The sequence below is a fragment of the Coregonus clupeaformis genome, chromosome 6 (assembly GCF_020615455.1).
Source record: "Coregonus clupeaformis isolate EN_2021a chromosome 6, ASM2061545v1, whole genome shotgun sequence".
NCBI lineage: Eukaryota > Metazoa > Chordata > Actinopteri > Salmoniformes > Salmonidae > Coregonus > Coregonus clupeaformis.
In genome coordinates, this window is record NC_059197.1 from 50383765 (window position 1) to 50403748 (window position 19984).

A 19984-nucleotide genomic window follows, 5' to 3' on the forward strand; every position below is an offset into this window, starting at 1 on the left:
GAATTGAATTGAATAGTTGGATATCAGTAGGCCACAGCCTGCATGTGTTTCAGTTCATAATTAGCTCAAAAGAAGGATTTCAACAGGCTTAGTTAGCTGCAGCATTAGCTGATAGGCTTTCACAGAAAATACCTTCAAATTGCTTCTAAATTCTCAGCTGATCCCGCTCGAAGTTATGCTGGTGTTGGGTTGCAAATGTCACAGGGTGCCATAACTTATTTAACAGATTTCATTTTCAATGTATTTCCCTTGAGCTGTGGTGATTATAGGGGTTTACACAGTCAGTCTATGTGTCTATCTGGTGGTGTGTAGTTGTTCTTTTCCATGTGATGTCACATATATTTAGAATAGCTTATTGCAGATCATTAGGCCTATGTATAGTTGCCTGGTAAGGGACACCTAATTCAGAAGTATGATGGGAAGTTATTTTGATGACAAGTGATAGTGAATCTTGGTCTGTAGTAGAGAGAGTAAGTAGTATCATTCGCTGGAACAGGAAGCAAAATCAGCCTCTAGTGATGAGGGGTGTTGGGAAATCCAAAGGGCGTTAGGGAAATGTGTTTACTGTGTGTGAAATCTATAGTCACAGCTCACACACACACACACACACACACACACACACACACACACACACACACACTCTCTCTCTCTGATTCTCTCCACAGTGACAGTCTATGTCACTTAGGTCTTTTGACAGTTTTTAGAGACTGTTTCTCACTTAGGATTCTGTGTCTCACTTGTTCTTGATCTCTCGCTCTGTCTGTCTCTCTCTCTCGCTCCCCCCAATCTCTCTCTCTCTCTCTGTCAGACAGAGGAGGTCAACATAGAGCCACGTAGCATTGTGTGTAGCATTTAGCGGAGCAGGGCCCTGGCTCCCAGGCTGAACTGTTGGTTTGGGGAAACTTTGTGCCCAGTGGAGCGGCGACTGACTTTGTACTGCACTCTGGTCACCCTGGTCAGTGGATGCATTTTGTGTGTGTGTGTGTGTAGGGGAGTGTTAATGTGTGTGTCTCTGTGGCTGTGTGCGGCACAGGAGCTGCTGAGCCGAACCTCATTGGAGACCCAGAAACTAGATCTGATGGATGAGGTTTCCTACCTGAAACTGAAGCTGGTCGGCATGGACGAGGAACAGAACCACAACGACAGCAGCGAGGACCAACAGAACAAAGCTGAGGTAGAGTACTGTAGTACAGGCTGGCAGGAGGGGAGAGGATGGGCATGTAAGAATCACACACTGAGCTGGTTAACCATGAAACATAACTTAAACTTGACTTAAACTCAGCCTATTCTGAAAATGAAAAGCACTCCACTCAGGGCTTTGTATGGTGGCACCATTAACCCGCAGCTGTTAACAAGAGTCCCACAAAGCCTTATGAAGTGAGCCAACTTAGTATATTTTCTAGTTCGAACAGGACTGGAATGCCAAGTGAAAAACAACATAATTCCATCAGTAGCAAGTGTGGTCTCAGTGTGGTCTCTCAGTGCCTTTACCAGCTTCATGACCCACCTGTTGTTCTCTTTGAGGCTGGCTGGGTAGAAACCACACGTGGAATGTTTATTTGATGTTGCACAGACCACAATGTGCTCTAATGTGTCAGCAGGCCTATGTAGAGCTTTCAGATACTTCAGGAGAAACTTGGCATGAAGAAAATGAAATCTCTATTACCTTGAGAATAGCAATTCACAAGTAGCCTCACTTTCAGTCTTAGAAGAGTTACATGGCTGGGGAAAAGAGACTACAGGAGTAGTGAACAAAGGATTTCAGTTAAAACGGCATAAACATGTAGGTCTGTAGGTTCACTTTGACCCATTTATATGGCCACTCCAAACCTATAGGTTTATAGTAAAGAGAAACAGGTGGTCTCCAGAGCCTGGGACACCCCAATGGGACACCCCAAGAAGATCAAACACTCTCCCTAGACAGACAGGTGGCCCCCTAGACAGGCTGTAAAGTTCCCCTCACAGGAGCACCTCCTCTGTAGGTCTGTCAGAGCCCTGGTCATCCACTGACTGGTCACCATTTTATAACTTTATTAGGAACTGCCATGACCAGACCAGCTCTGTGGCTTTCTGCTCTAGTGTATTGGGCTAATAAAGGACATGAGTCTTCCAGTTACTGTGAACAGTTACAATAATATTAGAAGTACAATTGTAACTGTTCACAGTAACTGGAAGACGTTTGTCCATTATAAGAGCTTATACAACTGTTTGATTGCTGACATTAATTCATTTAGTTCCTCTGACTGTATCCAGAGCTAAGTCAGACACGTCCGTGTGCTTGCTGGATTCCACCTCATGTTATGTGTTGCGTCATCCCTCTGGAGAAGGGGCAGGTGCGACCACATGCAGTCAGCTCAACTCCAACAACCTGACCAACTACTCCAAACAAACACCCCAGTCCAGTTCACCAGCAACAGCACCTCCGCCTCTCCTCAATGAGCCCTTTGTGCTGCTTTGTTCATTGTATCACACCCAGCTGCTCTCAAATGGCGCTGCAGCATGCGAATATGAGACCTTGAAAAAGAGGGGAGGAGGAGAGGCAGACTTTGCCTGTGATGTTGGCAGTGTTTTATCTCTCTGTCTGTCTCTCTGTCTGTCTGTCACCAGAGCCTCAGCCCAGTAACAACTCCCAGTCTATCTGTCACCAGAGCCTCAGCCCAGTAACAACCCCCAGTCTGTCTGTCACCAGAGGATCTGGCCTTGTTAAATAAACATAATTTAGCGTTGTGGACGTCCGCTGAGGCCCAGGGAACCCAAACGCCCCGGCTGCCCCAAACGGCGATTTAGAGACTGATAAGCAGGGCTGGAAATTGCCAGAGACACAAAATCTTGGCGGGGCCTAAACGAGAGCCGCTGACAGACAGTGGGCAGATGAGAAATGGCAGCGTGGAGAAGGGCAGGCTGTGCTCCAGACATTCTGGTGAGCGCAAAAAGACGCTGAACACATTTACACAGCAGATTGGACGTGAGGGGCACATTTATTCGAAAGTAAATCGCTATCTGATTCAGAATCTTGCGATAACATGAGCAAACTTCTGTAACTGTTGGTAACAGTGACATTATGCAGAGTTGTCTTGGGGACAGAGTAGTACAGTGAAGGGAAAAAAGTATTTGATCCCCTGCTGATTTTGTAGGTTTGCCCACTGACAAAGAAATTATCAGTCTATAATTTTAATGGTAGGTATATTTGAACAGTGAGAGACAGAATAACAACAACAAAAATCCAGAAAAACGCATGTCAAAAATGTTATAAATTGATTTGCATTTTAATGAGGGAAATAAGTATTTGACCCCTCTCAATCAGAAAGATTTCTGGCTCCCAGGTGTCTTTTATACAGGTAACGAGCTGAGATTAGGAGCACACTCTTAGAGGGAGTGCTCCTAATCTCAGCTTGTTACCTGTATAAAATACACCTGTCCACAGAAGCAATCAATCAATCAGATTCCAAACTCTCCACCATGGCCAAGACCAAAGAGCTTTCCAAGGATGTCAGGGAAAAGATTGTAGACCTACACAAGGCTGGAATGGGCTACAAGACCATCGCCAAGCAGCTTGGTGAGAAGGTGACAACAGTTGATATGATTATTCGCAAATGGAAGAAACACAAAATAATTGTCAATCTCCCTCGGCCTGGGGCTCCATGCAATATCTCACCTCGTGAAGTTGCAATGATCATGAGAACGGTGAGGAATCAGCCCAGAACTACACGGGAGGATCTTGTCAATGATCTCAAGGCTGCTGGGACCATAGTCACCAAGAAAACAATTGGTAACACACTACGCCGTGAAGGACTGAAATCCTGCAGCGCCCGCAAGGTCCCCCTGCTCAAGAAAGCACATATACAGGGCCGTCTGAAGTTTGCCAATGAACATCTGACTGATTCAGAGGAGAACTGGGTGAAAGTGTTGTGGTCAGATGAGACCAAAATCGAGCTCTTTGGCATCAAACTCAACTCGCCGTGTTTGGAGGAGGAGGAATGCTGCCTATGACCCCAAGAACACCATCCCCACCGTCAAACATGGAGGTGGAAACATTATGCTTTGGAGGAGTTTTTCTGCTAAGGGGACAGGACAACTTCACCGCATCAAAGGCACGATGGACGGGGCCATGTACCATCAAATCTTGGGTGAGAACCTCCTTCCCTCAGCCATGGCATTGAAAATGGGTCGTGGATGGGTATTCCAGCATGACAATGACCCAAAACACACGGCCAAGGCAACAAAGGAGTGGCTCAAGAAGAAGCACATTAAGGTCCTGGAGTGGCCTAGCCAGTCTCCAGACCTTAATCCCATAGAAAATCTGTGGAGGGAGCTGAAGGTTCGAGTTGCCAAACGTCAGCCTCGAAACCTTAATGACTTGGAGAAGATCTGCAAAGAGGGGTGGAACAAAATCCCTCCTGAGATGTGTGTAAACCTGGTGGCCAACTACAAGAAACGTCTGACCTCTGTGATTGCCAACAAGGGTTTTGCCACCAAGTACTAAGTCATGTTTTGCAGAGGGGTCAAATACTTATTTCCCTCATTAAAACATGTGTTTCTCTGGATTTCTCTGGATTTTTTTGTTGTTATTCTGTCTCTCACTGTTCAAATAAACCTACCATTAAAATTATAGACTGATCATGTCTTTGTCAGTGGGCAAACATACAAAATCAGCAGGGGATCAAATACTTTTTTCCCTCACTGTAAGTGTTATTGACAGAGAGGGAAGCTCGTGGGTTTACCATGTAATGTACACAGCCTGTCGGGTCATGAGTCTTTGACCTCGTCCCATAAATCCATGATATCCGGGCAGAGCGGGACTCCACGCCGGTTGCGGTGCCATGGTAACCTGAAACCAGTCTGCATTTGTTTAATCCACGAACACTGTCCCTGGAAGAGACAGCTGCTAGCCTTCATGCACCAAGGGGTAATGGCAGAAATTCACTTGGAACACTCCACAAGTGTGAACATGTTCACCCCAGAGACCTCCCCTCGACCACCAAGCTCAGAACATACAGCTATATATAGAGGGGGAATGTGTCTTATCATCAGCTGTACTGTCAGTGTAACATCAACTGGGACTTTCATATGACACTTCCTCTGTCCACAAGCTAGGCATTTCTGTCAGCGTATCCAAGATTAGGACATTAAACCACCACCCCAGCCCCTCCCTTCTCAGGGAATGGACTTTTCTACTCTAGTGAAAGATTCCAAACATAAAATCAAAAGTTTGTTACCGTTTCACTTGTTTCTATCAAACAAACACTTTGGTTGAATTCTAGTTGGCCAAAATGTTAATAATCTAGTTAGGAATTTACTCGCTGTCCTTAATCTTCGAAGCCTTCCAATTCCTCAGGGAAGTAAAGGGATCCTCTGGCCAGCAGCCAGATAAGGCAGTCTTCACATTTGCACTTTGAGAACTTGCAAAGTAGCTCAGAAACTTTGTTTACGGTGTCTGGCAGTGTGACAGTTTAACTGTGTTTAACATGGCACCGTACAGATCTGCCCCCCAGAGGTCCCTTTACCCTCACCCTAGTAAAAACCACTTATGTTATGTGTTACATCTATATATATATATATATATATATATATATATATATATATATATATGGCCGTTATGGCAGTTAAACTGACGTATGTTGACACGCCTTCAAATTAGTGGATTCGGCTGTTTCAGCCACTCCCGTTGCTGACAGGTGTATAAAATCAAGCAAACAGCCATGCAATCTCCATAGACAAACATTGGCTTGGCAGTAGAATGGCCCATACTGAAGAGCTCAGTGACTTTCAACGTTGCACTGTCATAGTATACCACCTTTCCAACAAGTAAGTTTGTCAAATTCCTGCCCTGCTAGAGCAGCCCCGGTCAACTGTAAGTGCTGTTATTGTGAAGTGGTAGGCCACACAAGCTCACAGAACGGGACCACCCAGTGCTGAAGCGTGTAGCACGTAAAAATCGTCTATCCTCGTTTGCAACACTCACCACCGAGTGTCACGATCGTCATACGAAGCAGACCAAGGCGCAGCGTGAAATGCGTACATCTTTTATTTCAGTACTTTCAAATACACAAAACAACAAAACGAAACGTGAAGTCCTCGGTCATACACACAAACCAACACGATAGAAGATCCCACCAAAACAGGACCAAGCAGCGTGCCCAGGAGCAGACAGCCTGGACTTGGGAGGAGATCTTGGACGGGCAGGGGTCCTGGACTTGGGAGGAAATCCAGGCCGGTATGGATCGCCGTCCATGGGAGGAGACGGTGGAGGCACGCCATAGAGAGGAGCAGCGGCGCCAACCGGGCCGACGTCGGACACGCAAGAGGCAACCCCAAGACATTTTCAGGGGGGGGGGCACACGGCATGGACGACGGGGCTGCTGGAGGCAGCTACAGGGCGAGTTTGGGGATTAGGAGAGGAGGCCACCGGGTTTGGGGGGCTGGAAGGGAGGTTGGCGGAGCCTAGAGGTAGAGCAGAGCCAACTCCCCGTACTCAGGCTAGGCAGCGTGAGACTGGGCAGGTTCCGAGGTATGCGGAGCTGCGTACTGTGCCGCGAGTGGTCCGGCACAGTCCGGTACATCCTGTGCGATCACCACGCACGTGTCGTGCTAAGGTGGGCATGCAGCCAGGACGGAGTGTGCCGGCTCAACGCTCGTGGCCTCCAGTACCCCTCCTCGGTCCCGGATATCCTGCGCCAGTGTCACGTGCTGTAGTGCCAGTGCGAGTACACAGCCCTGTACGTCCTGTGCTGATGCCTCACACAGAGTGTGTAAAAATAGGCATTCAGCCAGGACGGGTTGTGTCAGCTCTTCGCTCCAGACCTCCAGTCCGTCTCCACAGCCCGGTCCGGCCTGTTCCTGCCCCTCGCACCAAGCCTATGGTGCGCGTCGCCAGCCCGGCCCTGCCTGTTCCTGCCCCTCGCACCAAGCCAATGGTGCGCGTCGCCAGCCCGGCCCGGCCTGTTCCTGCACCCCGCACCAAGCCAATGGTGCGCTTCGTCAGCCTGGTCCGGCCCATTCCTGCTCCCCGCACCAAGCCAATGGTGCATGTCGTCAGTCCGGTCCGGCCTGTTCCTGCCCCTCGCACCAAGCCTATGGTGCGCGTCGCCAGCCCGGCCCGTTCCTGCCCCTCGCACCAAGCCAATGGTGCGCGTCGCCAGCCCGGCCCGGCCTGTTCCTGCCCCTCGCACCAAGCAAATGGTGCGCGTCACCAGCCCGGCCCGGCCGGTGCCTGCTCCCCGCACCAAGCCTATGGTGCGCGTCGCCAGCCCGGCCCGGCCGGTTCCTGCTCCCCGCACCAAGCCAATGGTGTGCTTCGTCAGCCCGGTCCGGCCCATTCCTGCTCCCCGCACCAAGCCAATGGTGCGCGTCGTCAGTCCGGTCCGGCCTGTTCCTGCTCCCCGCACCAAGCCTGTGGTGCGCGTCGCCAGCCCGGTCCGGCCCGTTCCTGCTCCCCGCACCAAGTCAGTGGTGCGCGTCGTCAGCCCGGTCCAGCCCATTCCTGCTCCCCGCACCAAGCCTGTGGTGCGCGTCGTCAGTCCGGCACAGCCCGTGCCCGTTTCACCGGTGCCTGGTCAGGTACCGGTCAGCTGCTCCACACCGGAGCCTAAGCAATCCGCTCCACCGATGTCCAGTCCAGCTCCAGCCAGCGGGACCAGACCAGGGGCGCTACGGGGGGGTTGTTAGAGGGTGGTTGGTAGGTGATCAAATACTTATGTCATGCAAAAAAATGCAAATTAATTACTTAAAAATCATACAATGTGATTTTCTGGATTTTTGTTTTAGATTCCGTCTCTCACAGTTGAAGTGTACCTATGATAAAAAGTACAGACCTCTACATGCTTTGTAAGTAGGAAAACCTGCAAAATTGGCAGTGTATCAAATACTTGTTCTCCCCACTGTATATATATATATATATATATATAGGCCTTCATGGTCGAATTGCTGCAAAGAAACCACTACTAAAGGACACCAATGAGAGGAAGAGACCTGCTTGGGCCAAGAAAACACAAGCAATGGACATTAGACCGGTGGGAATGTGTCCTTTGGGCTGGAGTCCATATTGGAGATTTTTGGTTCCAACCGCCGTGTCTTTGTGAGACGCGGTGTGGCTGAACGGATGATCTCCACATGTGTAGTTCCCACCGTAAAGCATGGAAGAGGTGTTATGGTGTGGGGGTGCTTTGCTGGTGACACTGTCTGTGATTTATTTAGAATTCAAGGCACACTTAACCAGCATGGCTACAACAGCATTCTGCAGTGATAAGCCATCCCATCTGGGCTTAGTGGGACCATCATTTGTTTTTCAACAGGACAATGACCCAACACACCTCCAGGCTGTGTAAGGGCTATTTTACCAAGAAGGAGAGTGATGGAGTGCTCTATCAGATGACCTGGCCTCCACAATCCCCCGACCTCAACCCCATTGAGATGGTTTGGGATGAATTGGACGGCAGAGTGAAGGAAAAGCAGCCAACAAGTGCTAAGCATATGTGGGAACTCCTTCAAGACCGTTGGAAAAGCATTACAGGTGAAGCTGGTTGAGAGAATGCCAAGAGTGTGCAAAGCTGTCATCAAGGCAAAGGGTGGCTATTTGAAGAATCTCAAATGTTACTTTTTTATTTGTATGGTTACTACATGATTCCATATGTGTTATTTCATAGTTTTGATGTCTTCACTATTATTCTACTATGTAGAAAATAGTAAAAATAAAGAAAAACCCTTGAATGAGTAGGTGTGTCCAAACTTTTGACTGGTACTGTATAATACAGTGCTATGAAAAAGTATTTGCCCCCTTACTAATTTTCTCTACTTTTGCATATTTGTGATACTGAACGACATGGTTCCAGTAATGCCTGGCGAAAACCAAACTCTGCTTTCCACAGTAAGAACATCATACCAAAGGTCAAGCATGGTGGTGGTGGTGTGATGGTTTGGGGATGCTTTGCTGCCTCAGGACCTGGACGACTTGCCTTAATAGAAGGAACCATGAATTCTGCTCTGTATCAGAGAATTCTACAGGAGAATGTCAGACCATCCGTCTGTGAGCTGAAGCTGAAGCGCAGCTGGGTCATGCAGCAAGACAATGATCCAAAACACACAATCAAGTCTACATGAAAATTGCTAACAATCAACAAATTGGAAGTTTTGGAATGGCCTAGTCAAAGTCCAGACCTAATCCCAATTGAGATGTTGTGGCAGGACTTGAAATGAGCAGTTCATGCTTGAAAACCCACACGTCACTGAGTTAAAGCAGTTCTGCATGGAAGAGTGGGCCAAAATTCCTCCACAGCGACGTGAGAGACTGATCAACAACTACAGGAAGCATTTGGTTGGAGTCATTGCAGCCAGTTATTGAGTGTAAGGGGGCAATTACTTTTTCACACAGGGGAATTGGGTGTTGCATAACTTTGTTTATGAAATAAATATGTAATTGTTATGTTATTTGTTCACTTATTACATTTTAGTCATTTAGCAGACGCTCTTATCCAGAGCGACTTACAGTTAGCACATACGTTATTTTATCGAACCCACAACCCTGGCGTTGCAAACGCCATGCTCTACCAACTGAGCTACATCCCCTGCCGGCCATTCCCTCCCCTACCCTGGACGACGCTGGGCCAATTGTGCGCCGCCCCATGGGTCTCCCGGTCGCGGCCGGCTACGACAGAGCCTGGATTCGAACCAGGATCTCTAGTGGCACAGCTAGCACTGTGATGCAGTGCCTTAGACCACTGCGCCACTCGGGAGACACTTATGTTCCCTTTATCTAATATTAGGTTTTGGTTGAAGATCTGATAACATTCAGTATCACAAATATGCAAAAGTAGAGAAAATTAGAAAGGGGGCAAATACCTCCAATTGACTCAAATGATGTCAATTAGCCTATCAGAAGCTTCTAAAGCCATGACATCATTTTCTGGAATTTTCCAAGCTGTTTAAAGGCACAGTCAACATTGTGTATTTAAACTTCTGACCCACTGGAACTGTGATACAGTGAATTATAAGTGAAATAATCTGTCTGTAAACAATTGTTGGAACAATTACTTGTGTCATGCACAAAGTAGATGTCTTAACCGACTATAGTTTGTTCAACTATAGTTTGTTAAAAAGAAATTTGTGGAGTGGTTGAAAAACGAGTTTTAATGACTCCAACCTAAGTGTATGTAAACTTCCGACTTCAACTGTATATACTGCATTTATACAGTGTGTGTATGTATGTGTGTATATATATATATATATATATATGTTGTTGTTTTTTTAACATAAAAACTAAATACCCACAGCAGTGCATATCATTTTGAATGTTTTATTTTATTTTATTTTCTGTTTTGTATTTTCTTCTCCCTCTCTCAGTGTGTGGTAAATCTGATAAGCGAGCTCCAGGAGCAGATGTGTAGGTTTCAGGAGGAGATCCATACCCGCATCATGGAGAAACGGGCCATGGAGGCCCGGGGGGAGGCCCAGGGGGAGAGTGGTGCCCGCGAGGCCCACGACCAGAACCCCGACGTGGGCTTGGGTGGTTCTGACGTGGATGAGTTTTGCTGTCGCTGTGGAGGACAGAATGTAGGCAGTACCCATGGACACGCTACCCCCCTCTCTCCTAACTACCATCCTCCCTAACCTTCTAGAATCCTCCACTGGGTCTAGTACTTAACCTTTCTCCTTACAGTGACCGACGTCTCTACCTCTACTACTACAGTGTGTGGGAATCCTGTGTACTGTTTGCCTCCATATCCGGGTGTTTTTTGGTTTAGTTTGTTTTTTTGGTGTAGATCAGCTTTAATATTGCAGATTGTGGCTTCCATCAATGTAATTGTCTGCATCATTTCCAATCCCCCATATATATTTTTTGTAAATAGATATATAAAATATCCGGGTGTTAATTCATTGTAAGTGGTGTGGTGTGGTGTGTTTGCATGACTGTGGTTCACCTTATTAATGCAACCAAGGTTTACTGGTCACTGTGTCCAAATACTGGGCTTGGTTGATGGCTTATGCTCCTACCCTGTCTCTAAATGTGAGATAAATTCAAATCTATCTACTTCAGTCACTTTTTCAAAGTTTTTTATGATTTTATGAAATTGTCCAAGAAACATTATATCCTTGTTGCCAGTTTGTTTCAATATTCAGCCTTGACATAACTTTTTTTAAAGGGACCAAATGGATGCTGAAACAAACTGGCAACCAGACTAGCTAACTGACTGGTAATGGCCATAACCATTGGTCCTTTTGAGGAGCCTGAGCCATCACTACTTAGTACAGTATAGGGCAGGGGTATTCAACTCTTACCCTACGAGGTCCGGAGCCTGCTGGTTTTCTGTTCTACCTGATAACTAATTGCACCCACCTGGTGTCCCAGGTCTAAATCAGTCCCTGATTAGAGGGGAACAATAAATAACAAAAGCAGTGGAACTGGCTTCGAGGTCCAGAGTTGGGTTTGAGGGGTATAGGGGCTGACTGACTGGTCACATGTTAAAAGGGTCATCTGCTGCCTTTCCTGGGATGTGGAGGTTAAACTTTTTATGTATTAACTGCACGGTGTTCTGGCTGTTAAGGGATCAAATTACGTGGGTCAACATTTGAAAACTTCCGTTCTACTTTTTGGTGTAACATGTTCATTTATAAACTGAGAGAACCATGTTTGTATCCAACATTGGTTTTTGACTGGAGAAATTGGCATTTTCGTGTGGAAGGCACAGTGAAGAGCATGGTGTTTTTGGTCTGGAGATTTTACATCAAAGGGACACAGTTATTTTCAATTAAAATGTTACAATATGTTCTGTGTTATTGACAGGGCTTACTGCAAGAACTCCGGCTCCTCAAGAGTAAAGTGGATGTGCTGGAGGTGGAGAAATCACAGTATGAGAGAAAACTAAAGGCCACAAAGGTAAAAAAAAACTTCATTTCTGTCACTTTTTTGCTTTACAGTTATCTATCTGTCAGTTTAGTTTATTCACATGGCACTTTAAGGTGACACCCACTTTAGTTGGTTTTCTAGCAAATTAATATTCCTATTTCCTTTGAAAAACATAACTGTTTCAATTTTACTTTGTTGCTCTTAGCAACTCCAATTTTGGAGGTAAACTTTGTTCCTATCTTCCAGCTTACTTTCCACCCATTCTGGCTTTCTCTCCCTCTAGCTGTCTATCTCTTGCTCTCTCCATGTGTGTTACCAGTCGCTCATGACCAAGCTCTCTAGCCTGAAACTCACTGTAGAGCACACTCAGGTGGAGAAGCAGCACTGGGAGGAGCGATGGCGGACCGCTCAGGTGCCTCTTCTTCTTCCTCACCCTAATCCCTCTTTCATGCTGACTACTCCTTCTCCTTCCCCCTCTGCTCCTGTTGTTCTCCGCCTCCACCTCACTCTGCACCTGTCCCTCTTCCTCCTCCTCATCCTCCCTTCCTCTTGTTAACACCATGGTTGTGGAATCTCATTCACCCAATCCCTCACAGGTTCAGGTGGTTCTACTGAGATCATGTGGGTAGAGTTTACTAGGAGTATTGTCATCTGTATGACTAGCCACTGTACGGAATCCATATGAGGAACATTCCTCTGATGATGTTCCTAATATGGATTCCATACCATTTTCTACTTTTAGTTAAATAATGGGGAATTATACTGAACAAAAATATAAATGCAACGATTATACGAGGTACAGTTCATATAAGGAAATCATTAGGGCCTAATCTATGGATTTCACATGACTGGGCAGGGGCACAGCCATGGGTGGGCCTGGGGAGCCAGGCCCAGTCAATCAGAATGAGTTTTTCCCCACAAAAGGGATTTATTACAGACAGAAATACTCCTCAGTTTCATCAACTGTCCGGGTGGCTGGTCTCAGACGATGTGGTGAAGAAGCCGGATGTGGAGGTCCTGGGCTGGCGTGGTTACACGTGGTCTGCAGTTGTGAGGCCGGTTTGACGTACTGCCAAATTCTCTAAAATGACGTTGGCGGCTTATGGTAGAGAAATTAACATTCAAAATCTCTGGCAACAGCTCTGGTGGACATTCCTGCAGCCAGCATGCCAATTGCACACTTCCTTAAAACTTGAGACATCTGTGTCATTGTGTTGTGTGACAAAACTGCACATTTAAGAATGGCCTATTATTGTCCCCAGCGCAAGGTGCACCTGTCTATGATCATGCTGTTTAATCGGGTTCTGTCAGGTGGATGGATTATCTTGGCAAAGGAGAAATGCTCACAAACAGAGATGTAAACAAATTTGTGCTGAATATTTGAGAGAAATAATCTTTTTGTGCATATGGAACATTTCTGCGAACTTTTATTTCAGCTCATGAAACATGGGATCAACACTTTACATGTTGGGTTTATATTTTTGTTCTGTGTATTTATAAAATATTCCTCCAAAATAAGGATATGTACATTGTTTTCTATATCTACGGGGGAGAATGAGAGAGAAAAATAGAAACAAACAAATAGAGAAAAGGGAAGAGAGACCAAGCGAGCAATGCTTTTGACATTGACTCGTTCCGACAGCTCAATATTACTCCCCCGTCCTCCCCGACCAAGAACTAATAATACAGAACTTGGCATGCTTCAATTGCTATCTGTTATTCAATGTACGGGTTCTGCAGAAGCGAGCTGAAGGGGGTCGAGGGGGCGATACGTGCATGTCTTAGGCTGCAGACAGACTGCCATGTTTAGAAGATCTATCTATCTGGCTATACGCTGTGCTCATCCAGAGGAGACGACTCACAAGTGTTTGTTTGTGTGGGCGTGAATGGTAGATGATCGACTCTGAGACTTCTGACCATTAAGTTCACTGACCAAGTGCATGACCCCCTATAGGAGTCTCTGTGGCCATTGACTACCACCCACACAGGCTCCAGGCAGTTAAGCCAGAATGGTCGTAGGCAGGCAAGCAGGCAGGCAAACAATCACCATGCTGACCTCCAGGCTGCCCCATAGGCTATCATTGGATTAATGAGGTTCCCTTTTTAATGTGCATGTGGTCTATTGGGTTTGTACCAGGGGTTGGAACCGGTTCAGGGAACAGAACAGAAAACCGGAAAATAACTAACTTTTTCGAGGAACAGAATCAGAACCAGGAACGAAAGTGATCTATACTGTTCCGGAACAGAACTGTTATTTTAAAAGCATGGGAACCGGATAATAACGTTATTTTACGTTCCCACAAAAAACACAACAAAGCGCCTATGCAAAGCCCTCACTCTGTCACTCAGAAATGTATTCCAGTGTCTGCCTGCTAGCTGGAAGTCTTTGCCAGTGTGTGTGCATGTGTAGGCTACCTGCCCCTGCCCCTCCCCCTCCGAAGCATTGGCTACTGTAGCCTACTGACGTTACAAGTGTGATTCAGAAAATAGGGAGAGATTTTTATTTCAAGAAGAATGGATTCCATTTTTCAATGCTAGTTATGGATATCACATTTCACATTGGATTTATTAACTACAAAAAGGTAAGAGGTGTTTTTAATTCTGGTGCCGCTCTGCACACACAAGCTTGTTAGCTAGCTAGATAGCTAGCTCTGGTCCAACTTTAAGCCAACGCTCGGATGTTCAAAGACATTAAAAGTTCCTCCATAGAAGCCGCTCCTCTGTAGATATTATTCTGTGGGCCTAATTCAGATAATGCATTTCATAACAATGCCCAGCGCACCAAGACCTCTCTAACTCTCTCTCCACACGCAAACTTTCACCTCCTACACTTGTCTGTCCATCGCGCATGTAAACAACTAAAGCCTAGGCAGCCGATAGATCGGCTGCCTAGTCTAAAACAACTATAGCTTGCCCGCTCCATAGCAAGCTGCTCCATCCACAAGTAATGTCGAGCTAATGAAAAGAAAAAAGTCAATTTCAGAGGTTTAAAAAGGAACAGAAAGGAACAATATATAATATATAAATCTGTACTTTTTGGGGGGTTCAAACCGGTTTCAAAACTTTATTTTGCAGGTCGAAACAGTGGAATGGAACAAAAAATATAATTTCAGTTCCAACCCTTGGTTTGTACTGCAGTGGTGAAGTGTACTGTTGTGCTCTCATCCAGCCTCATTCTCCAGTTCTGTCTACTACTGAACCTTATTCCAAACCCCATTGCTCAACCCTAACCCTGTGTGTTACCAGAGAAGGATTGCTGCCCTTGTGTTTAAAGTGTTTGACTACAATAGATACAGAGCTTTTTATTGACTTTTTATTGACTTCAAACTGAATTGATCAGTATTTGTTTGTCCTCCCTACGACACTAAGGACTTAATCAGGACACCCCTCTTATGCTTTTCCTCATTGAGGAAGACTTCATTGCCCTGTCACCTTGGACCTACAGTGGGGTCCGAAATTATTGGCACCCTTGATAAAGATGAGCAATAATGACTGTATAAAATAAATAATTCAAATACTGAGCTACACTACATAACCAAAAGTATGTGGACACCTGCTCGTCGAATATCTCATTCCAAAATCATGGGCATTAATATGGAGTTGGTCCCCCCTTTGCTGCTATAACAGCCTCCACTCTTCTGGGAAGGCTTTCCACTAGATGTTGGAACATTGCTGGGGGGGGACTTGCTTCCATTCAGCCACAAGAGCATTAGTGAGGTCAGGAACTGATGTTGGGCGATTAGGCCTGGCTCACAGGCGTTCCAATTCATCCCAAAGGTGTTCGATGGGGTTTAGGTCAGGTCACTGTGCAGGCCAGTCAAGTTCTTCCACACCGATCTCGACAAACCATTTCTGTATGGACCTCGCTTTGTGCACAGGGGCATTGTCATGCTGAAACAGGAAAGGGCCTTCCCCAAACTGTTGCCTCAAAGTTGGAAGCACAGAATCGTGTAGAATGTCATTGTATGCTGTAGCGTTAAGAACTGGAACTAAGGGGCCTAGCCCGAACCATGAAAAACAGCCCCAGACCATTATTCCTCCTCCACCAAACTTTACAGTTGGCACTATGCATTGGGGCAGGTAGCGTTCTCCTGGCATCCGCCAAACCCAGATTCGTCCGTCGGACTGCCAGATGAAGCGTGATTCATCACTCCAGAGAATGCGTTTCCACTGCTCCAGATTCCAATGGCGGCGAGCTTTACAGCACTCCAGCCGACGCTTGGCATTGCGCATGGTGATCTTAAGCTTGTGTACGGCTGCTCGGCCATGGAAACCCTTTTCATGAAGCTCCCAATAAACAGTTATTGTGCTGACGTTGCTTCCAGAGGCAATTTAGAACTCGGTAGTGAGTGTTGCAACCGAGGACAGACGATTTTTACACGCTACGCGCTTCAGCACTCGGCGGTCCCATTCTGTGAGCTTGTGTGGCCTACCACTTCGCAGCTGAGCAGTTGTTGCTCCTAGACGTTTCCATTTCACAATAACAGCACTTACAGTTGACCGGGGCAGCTCTAGCAGGGCAGAAATTTGACGAACTGACTTGTTGGAAAGGTGGCATCCTATGACGGTGCCACGTTGAAAGTCACGGAGCTCTTCAGTACGGCCATTCTACTGCCAATGTTTGTCTATGGAGATTGCATGGCTGTGTGCTCGATTTTATACACCTGTCAGCAACGGGTGTGGCTGAAATAGCCAAATCCACTAATTTGAAGGGGTGTCCACATACTTTTGTATAATGTATGCAAAACAAATTGGGGGGAAATTATATTATTGTATACTAATACAATTGCTCATAGAAGGAGATTTTGTTTAACAAGTAAAAAATAATAATCATATAATCAAAAATATCATAAAGGAAGGAGTAAAAATGATTGACATCCCTAAAGAGTTGTATAAATAAAGTAGTCAAAAGTTTAGTATTTGGTCCCATATTCCTATCACCCAATGACTACATCAATCTTGTGACTTTACAAACTTGTTGGATATATTTCAGTTCGTTTTGGGTTTGTTTCAGATTATTTTGTGCCCAATAGAAATTAATGGCAAATAATGTATAATTGTGTCACTTTTATTGTAAATAAGAATGGAATATGTTTTTAAACACTTCTACTTTAATGTGGATGCTACCATGATTACGGATAATTCGGAATGAATCGTGAATAAGGATGAGTGAGAAAGTTATAGCAGGTCAAAGATCATACCCCCAAGACTAACCTCCCCTGTTATTGGTAATGGTGAGAAGTTAGCATTCTCTTTCGCTGAGCAGTTGTATTAGTATAAAATAATATACACTGAGTGTACAAAACATTAAGAACACCTTCCTGATATTGAATTGCACCCCCTTTTGCCCTCAGAACAGCCTCAATTCGTCGGGGCATGAACTCTACAAAGTGTCAAAAGCGTTCCACAGGGATGCTGGCCCATGTTGACTCCAATGCTTCCCACAGTTGTGTCAAGTTGGCTGGATGTCCTTTGGGTGGTGGACCATTCTTGATACACACGGGAAACTGTTGAGTGTGAAAAACTCTGTAGCGTTGCAGTTGTTGACACACTTAAACCAGTGCAGATTTAGATAAGGGATCATAGCTTTCACCTGGTCAGTCTATGTCATGGAAAGAGCAGATGTTCCTAATGTTTTTTACACTCAGTGTAATTCCCCCCCCAAAAAAAGTGCCTACAATATACAACTCAGTATTTGAATGATTTATTTTGCACAGTCATTATTGGTCATATTTATCAAGGGTGTCAATAATTTCAGACCCCACTGTATAGTGTATGAGACCAAGGGCTCTATTCAATCTGCATCGCGGAAGTTCAGCTTTACAGCGTGATTGAAATTTAAAGGCAATGTTCCCGCTTTAGCATAGACTGCATTCAGGGTAAACGCTGCATATGTCGTCTCAATCAGAAATGACCTTTACATTTCTATCACGGAATCTGTAACGCTTCAGCTTTACAGATTGAATAGAGCCCCTAATGTCATAATCAAATCAACGTTTATTGGTCGCGTACACCGATTTGCAGATGTTATCGCAGGTGCAGCGAAATGCTTGTGTTTCTAGCCCCAATAGTGCAGTAATACCTAGCAATAAATAACAATACACACATAATACAAATTAAATAAAAACATTTCAGAAATATCCGAACGAGCAATGTCAGAGTCCGGAATATAAATATATATACATATAGTGGTGTGCATAGATGGTATGGACAGTATATGTTTAGAAAAGGTATGTATAGCAATAGTTATATAGGATGAGCCATGACTAGAATGCAGTATATACATATAAAGTGTGTAAAATAGAATTTAAACTTTATTAAAATGACCAGTGTTCAATGACTATGTACATAGGGCAGCAGTCTCTAAGACGCAGGGTAGAGTACCGAGTGGTAGCCAGCTAGTAACAGTAACAGTGACTAAGGCTCAGGGCAGTGGTGACTGTTTAACAGTCTGATGGCCTGGAGATGGAAGCTGTTTTTCAGTCTCTCGGTCCCAGCTTTGATCGCACCTGTACGGTCTCCGCCTTCTAGATGGTAGCGCGGTGAACAGGCCGTGGCTTGGATGGCTGTGGTTGTAAACATGCAGGATTGACTTGTATCACTCCATTGACCGTGACCCTCTTTCTACAGACGGAGATATCAGACCTACAGCAGATACTGGCTTCCAAAGACTCTGAGATTGAGGGCCTACAGAGACAGCTAGTCTCCAGAGGCCCAATGACCAATGAGAACCCAGAGAGAGGTAAATTTACCTGTCAAACACACATCATACATCAACAGTAACAAACACCAGGTGACTGACCATTTTAACGCATAATGTCATTACTTCAGCTGGTCCACCTCAAACTAAATATCATCCACTAATGCTTATTCTATTGTCAGGGCAGGGGGAACTTTGATCATTGACATTTGATAATAATAACTAATTATACATATTGAACCCAAGTTATGGTTGTTTCGAGATTGGATTTTAAATTAAGCTAGTCATCTGCATGTGTGACGTCAGGTATGGTGCCTCATTCAAATAATACCTAACAAATGTCCTCTCTCTGCCCCCTCCACTGTTGTCTTTTTATGCTATGCTGCCCCCTGCTGTAGTGGAGGTCTTTAGGAGACTGCTGACAGACAAATGTAAGGCCCTAGTCTGACTAAGCTCGTGTAGTTGTGGCCATTGTGCAATTCTGCTCCGCCGTCACAGCCTCTCTGTTCTGCTGTCTAATCCACGCTGGCATGCTGTCATGTCTGTCACACCCATTCCATCAGCCCTGGCAGATACAGAGGAGAGAAGGGAAGCTCTGACACATCCTCCTCATACTCACACCCATGAGAACAGTCACTCCTCTTTCCCATAGGGCTGTTCATTTAGCTCTCGTTTTGTCGTCTATGACGCTAAGGTCACTAGGTCAACCATATGAGACCTGTTTTATTTCAGAATTTAAAGGTGCAATCTGCAATATTTCGGCTAAAGCTGGCCAATTTACATCTCAGTTAATGATATACCCATTGAAGAATATAACTTATAAATGCCTCATGAGCTCATGATTACAACTTGATTTAGGGGTGGACTTGAGACCCTTACACTAGCTAATTTTTTTCCCTCGAGGCTCCCACACCGGGCCATTTTTTTTCCTTGAGGCCACCAGTATTAGCCAGATAATATTGTGCAAAAACCCAAACTTAGACTGGCCCTCTGGGCTAAAGATGGACCAGCCCATCTGTTGTTTGCAGTCCACTCCTCTGTCTCTCTGCCATCTTGCGCCCTTTCCATCAGAGTTATGAACAGTTTATATTTATAAATTATTGCTCTTACTACTTTTTTTTTTTCTTCTGGTTTTCAGACCAAGAATTCCAAAGGTTGAAAATGGGGATGGAGACTTTGTTAGCGGCAAATGATGAAAAGGTATGTTTAAAAAATATCTGTTGTATAGTGTGTATAATGTGTTATCATATTATAATTTCTTGAAGTTATACAAAGTGAAGGTATGTTATTAAAGTCCTTTCTGTTTGTGTCAGGACCGTCACATAGAGGAGCTCACTGTTCTCCTGAGACAGTACAGGAAGATGAAGGAGGTGATGGCCCTCGCTCAAGGTAATACACATTCACTGCTTATACATACCTACTGCTTATATACTGTACACACTCAC

General features: G+C 45.3%; 1 protein-coding gene across 13 annotated transcripts in view; it reads left to right on the forward strand.

The window, feature by feature from the left end:
• Positions 1 to 19984, forward strand: part of ppfibp2b (PPFIA binding protein 2b) — a 79851-nt gene that overhangs the window by 47507 nt on the left and 12360 nt on the right. For 8 of the 13 annotated variants that reach the window (XM_041838266.1, XM_041838274.1, XM_041838268.1 and 5 more), the window contains 7 exons: positions 1034 to 1174; positions 10336 to 10545; positions 11777 to 11869; positions 18470 to 18581; positions 18938 to 18970; positions 19678 to 19739; positions 19853 to 19928. In XM_041838266.1, the coding sequence (XP_041694200.1) occupies positions 1034 to 1174; positions 10336 to 10545; positions 11777 to 11869; positions 18470 to 18581; positions 18938 to 18970; positions 19678 to 19739; positions 19853 to 19928 (727 nt within the window). The remainder of the gene's footprint in view (positions 1 to 1033; positions 1175 to 10335; positions 10546 to 11776; positions 11870 to 18469; positions 18582 to 18937; positions 18971 to 19677; positions 19740 to 19852; positions 19929 to 19984) is intronic. The other 5 variants (XM_041838278.2, XM_041838273.1, XM_041838277.1 and 2 more) reach the window with 3 other exon arrangements.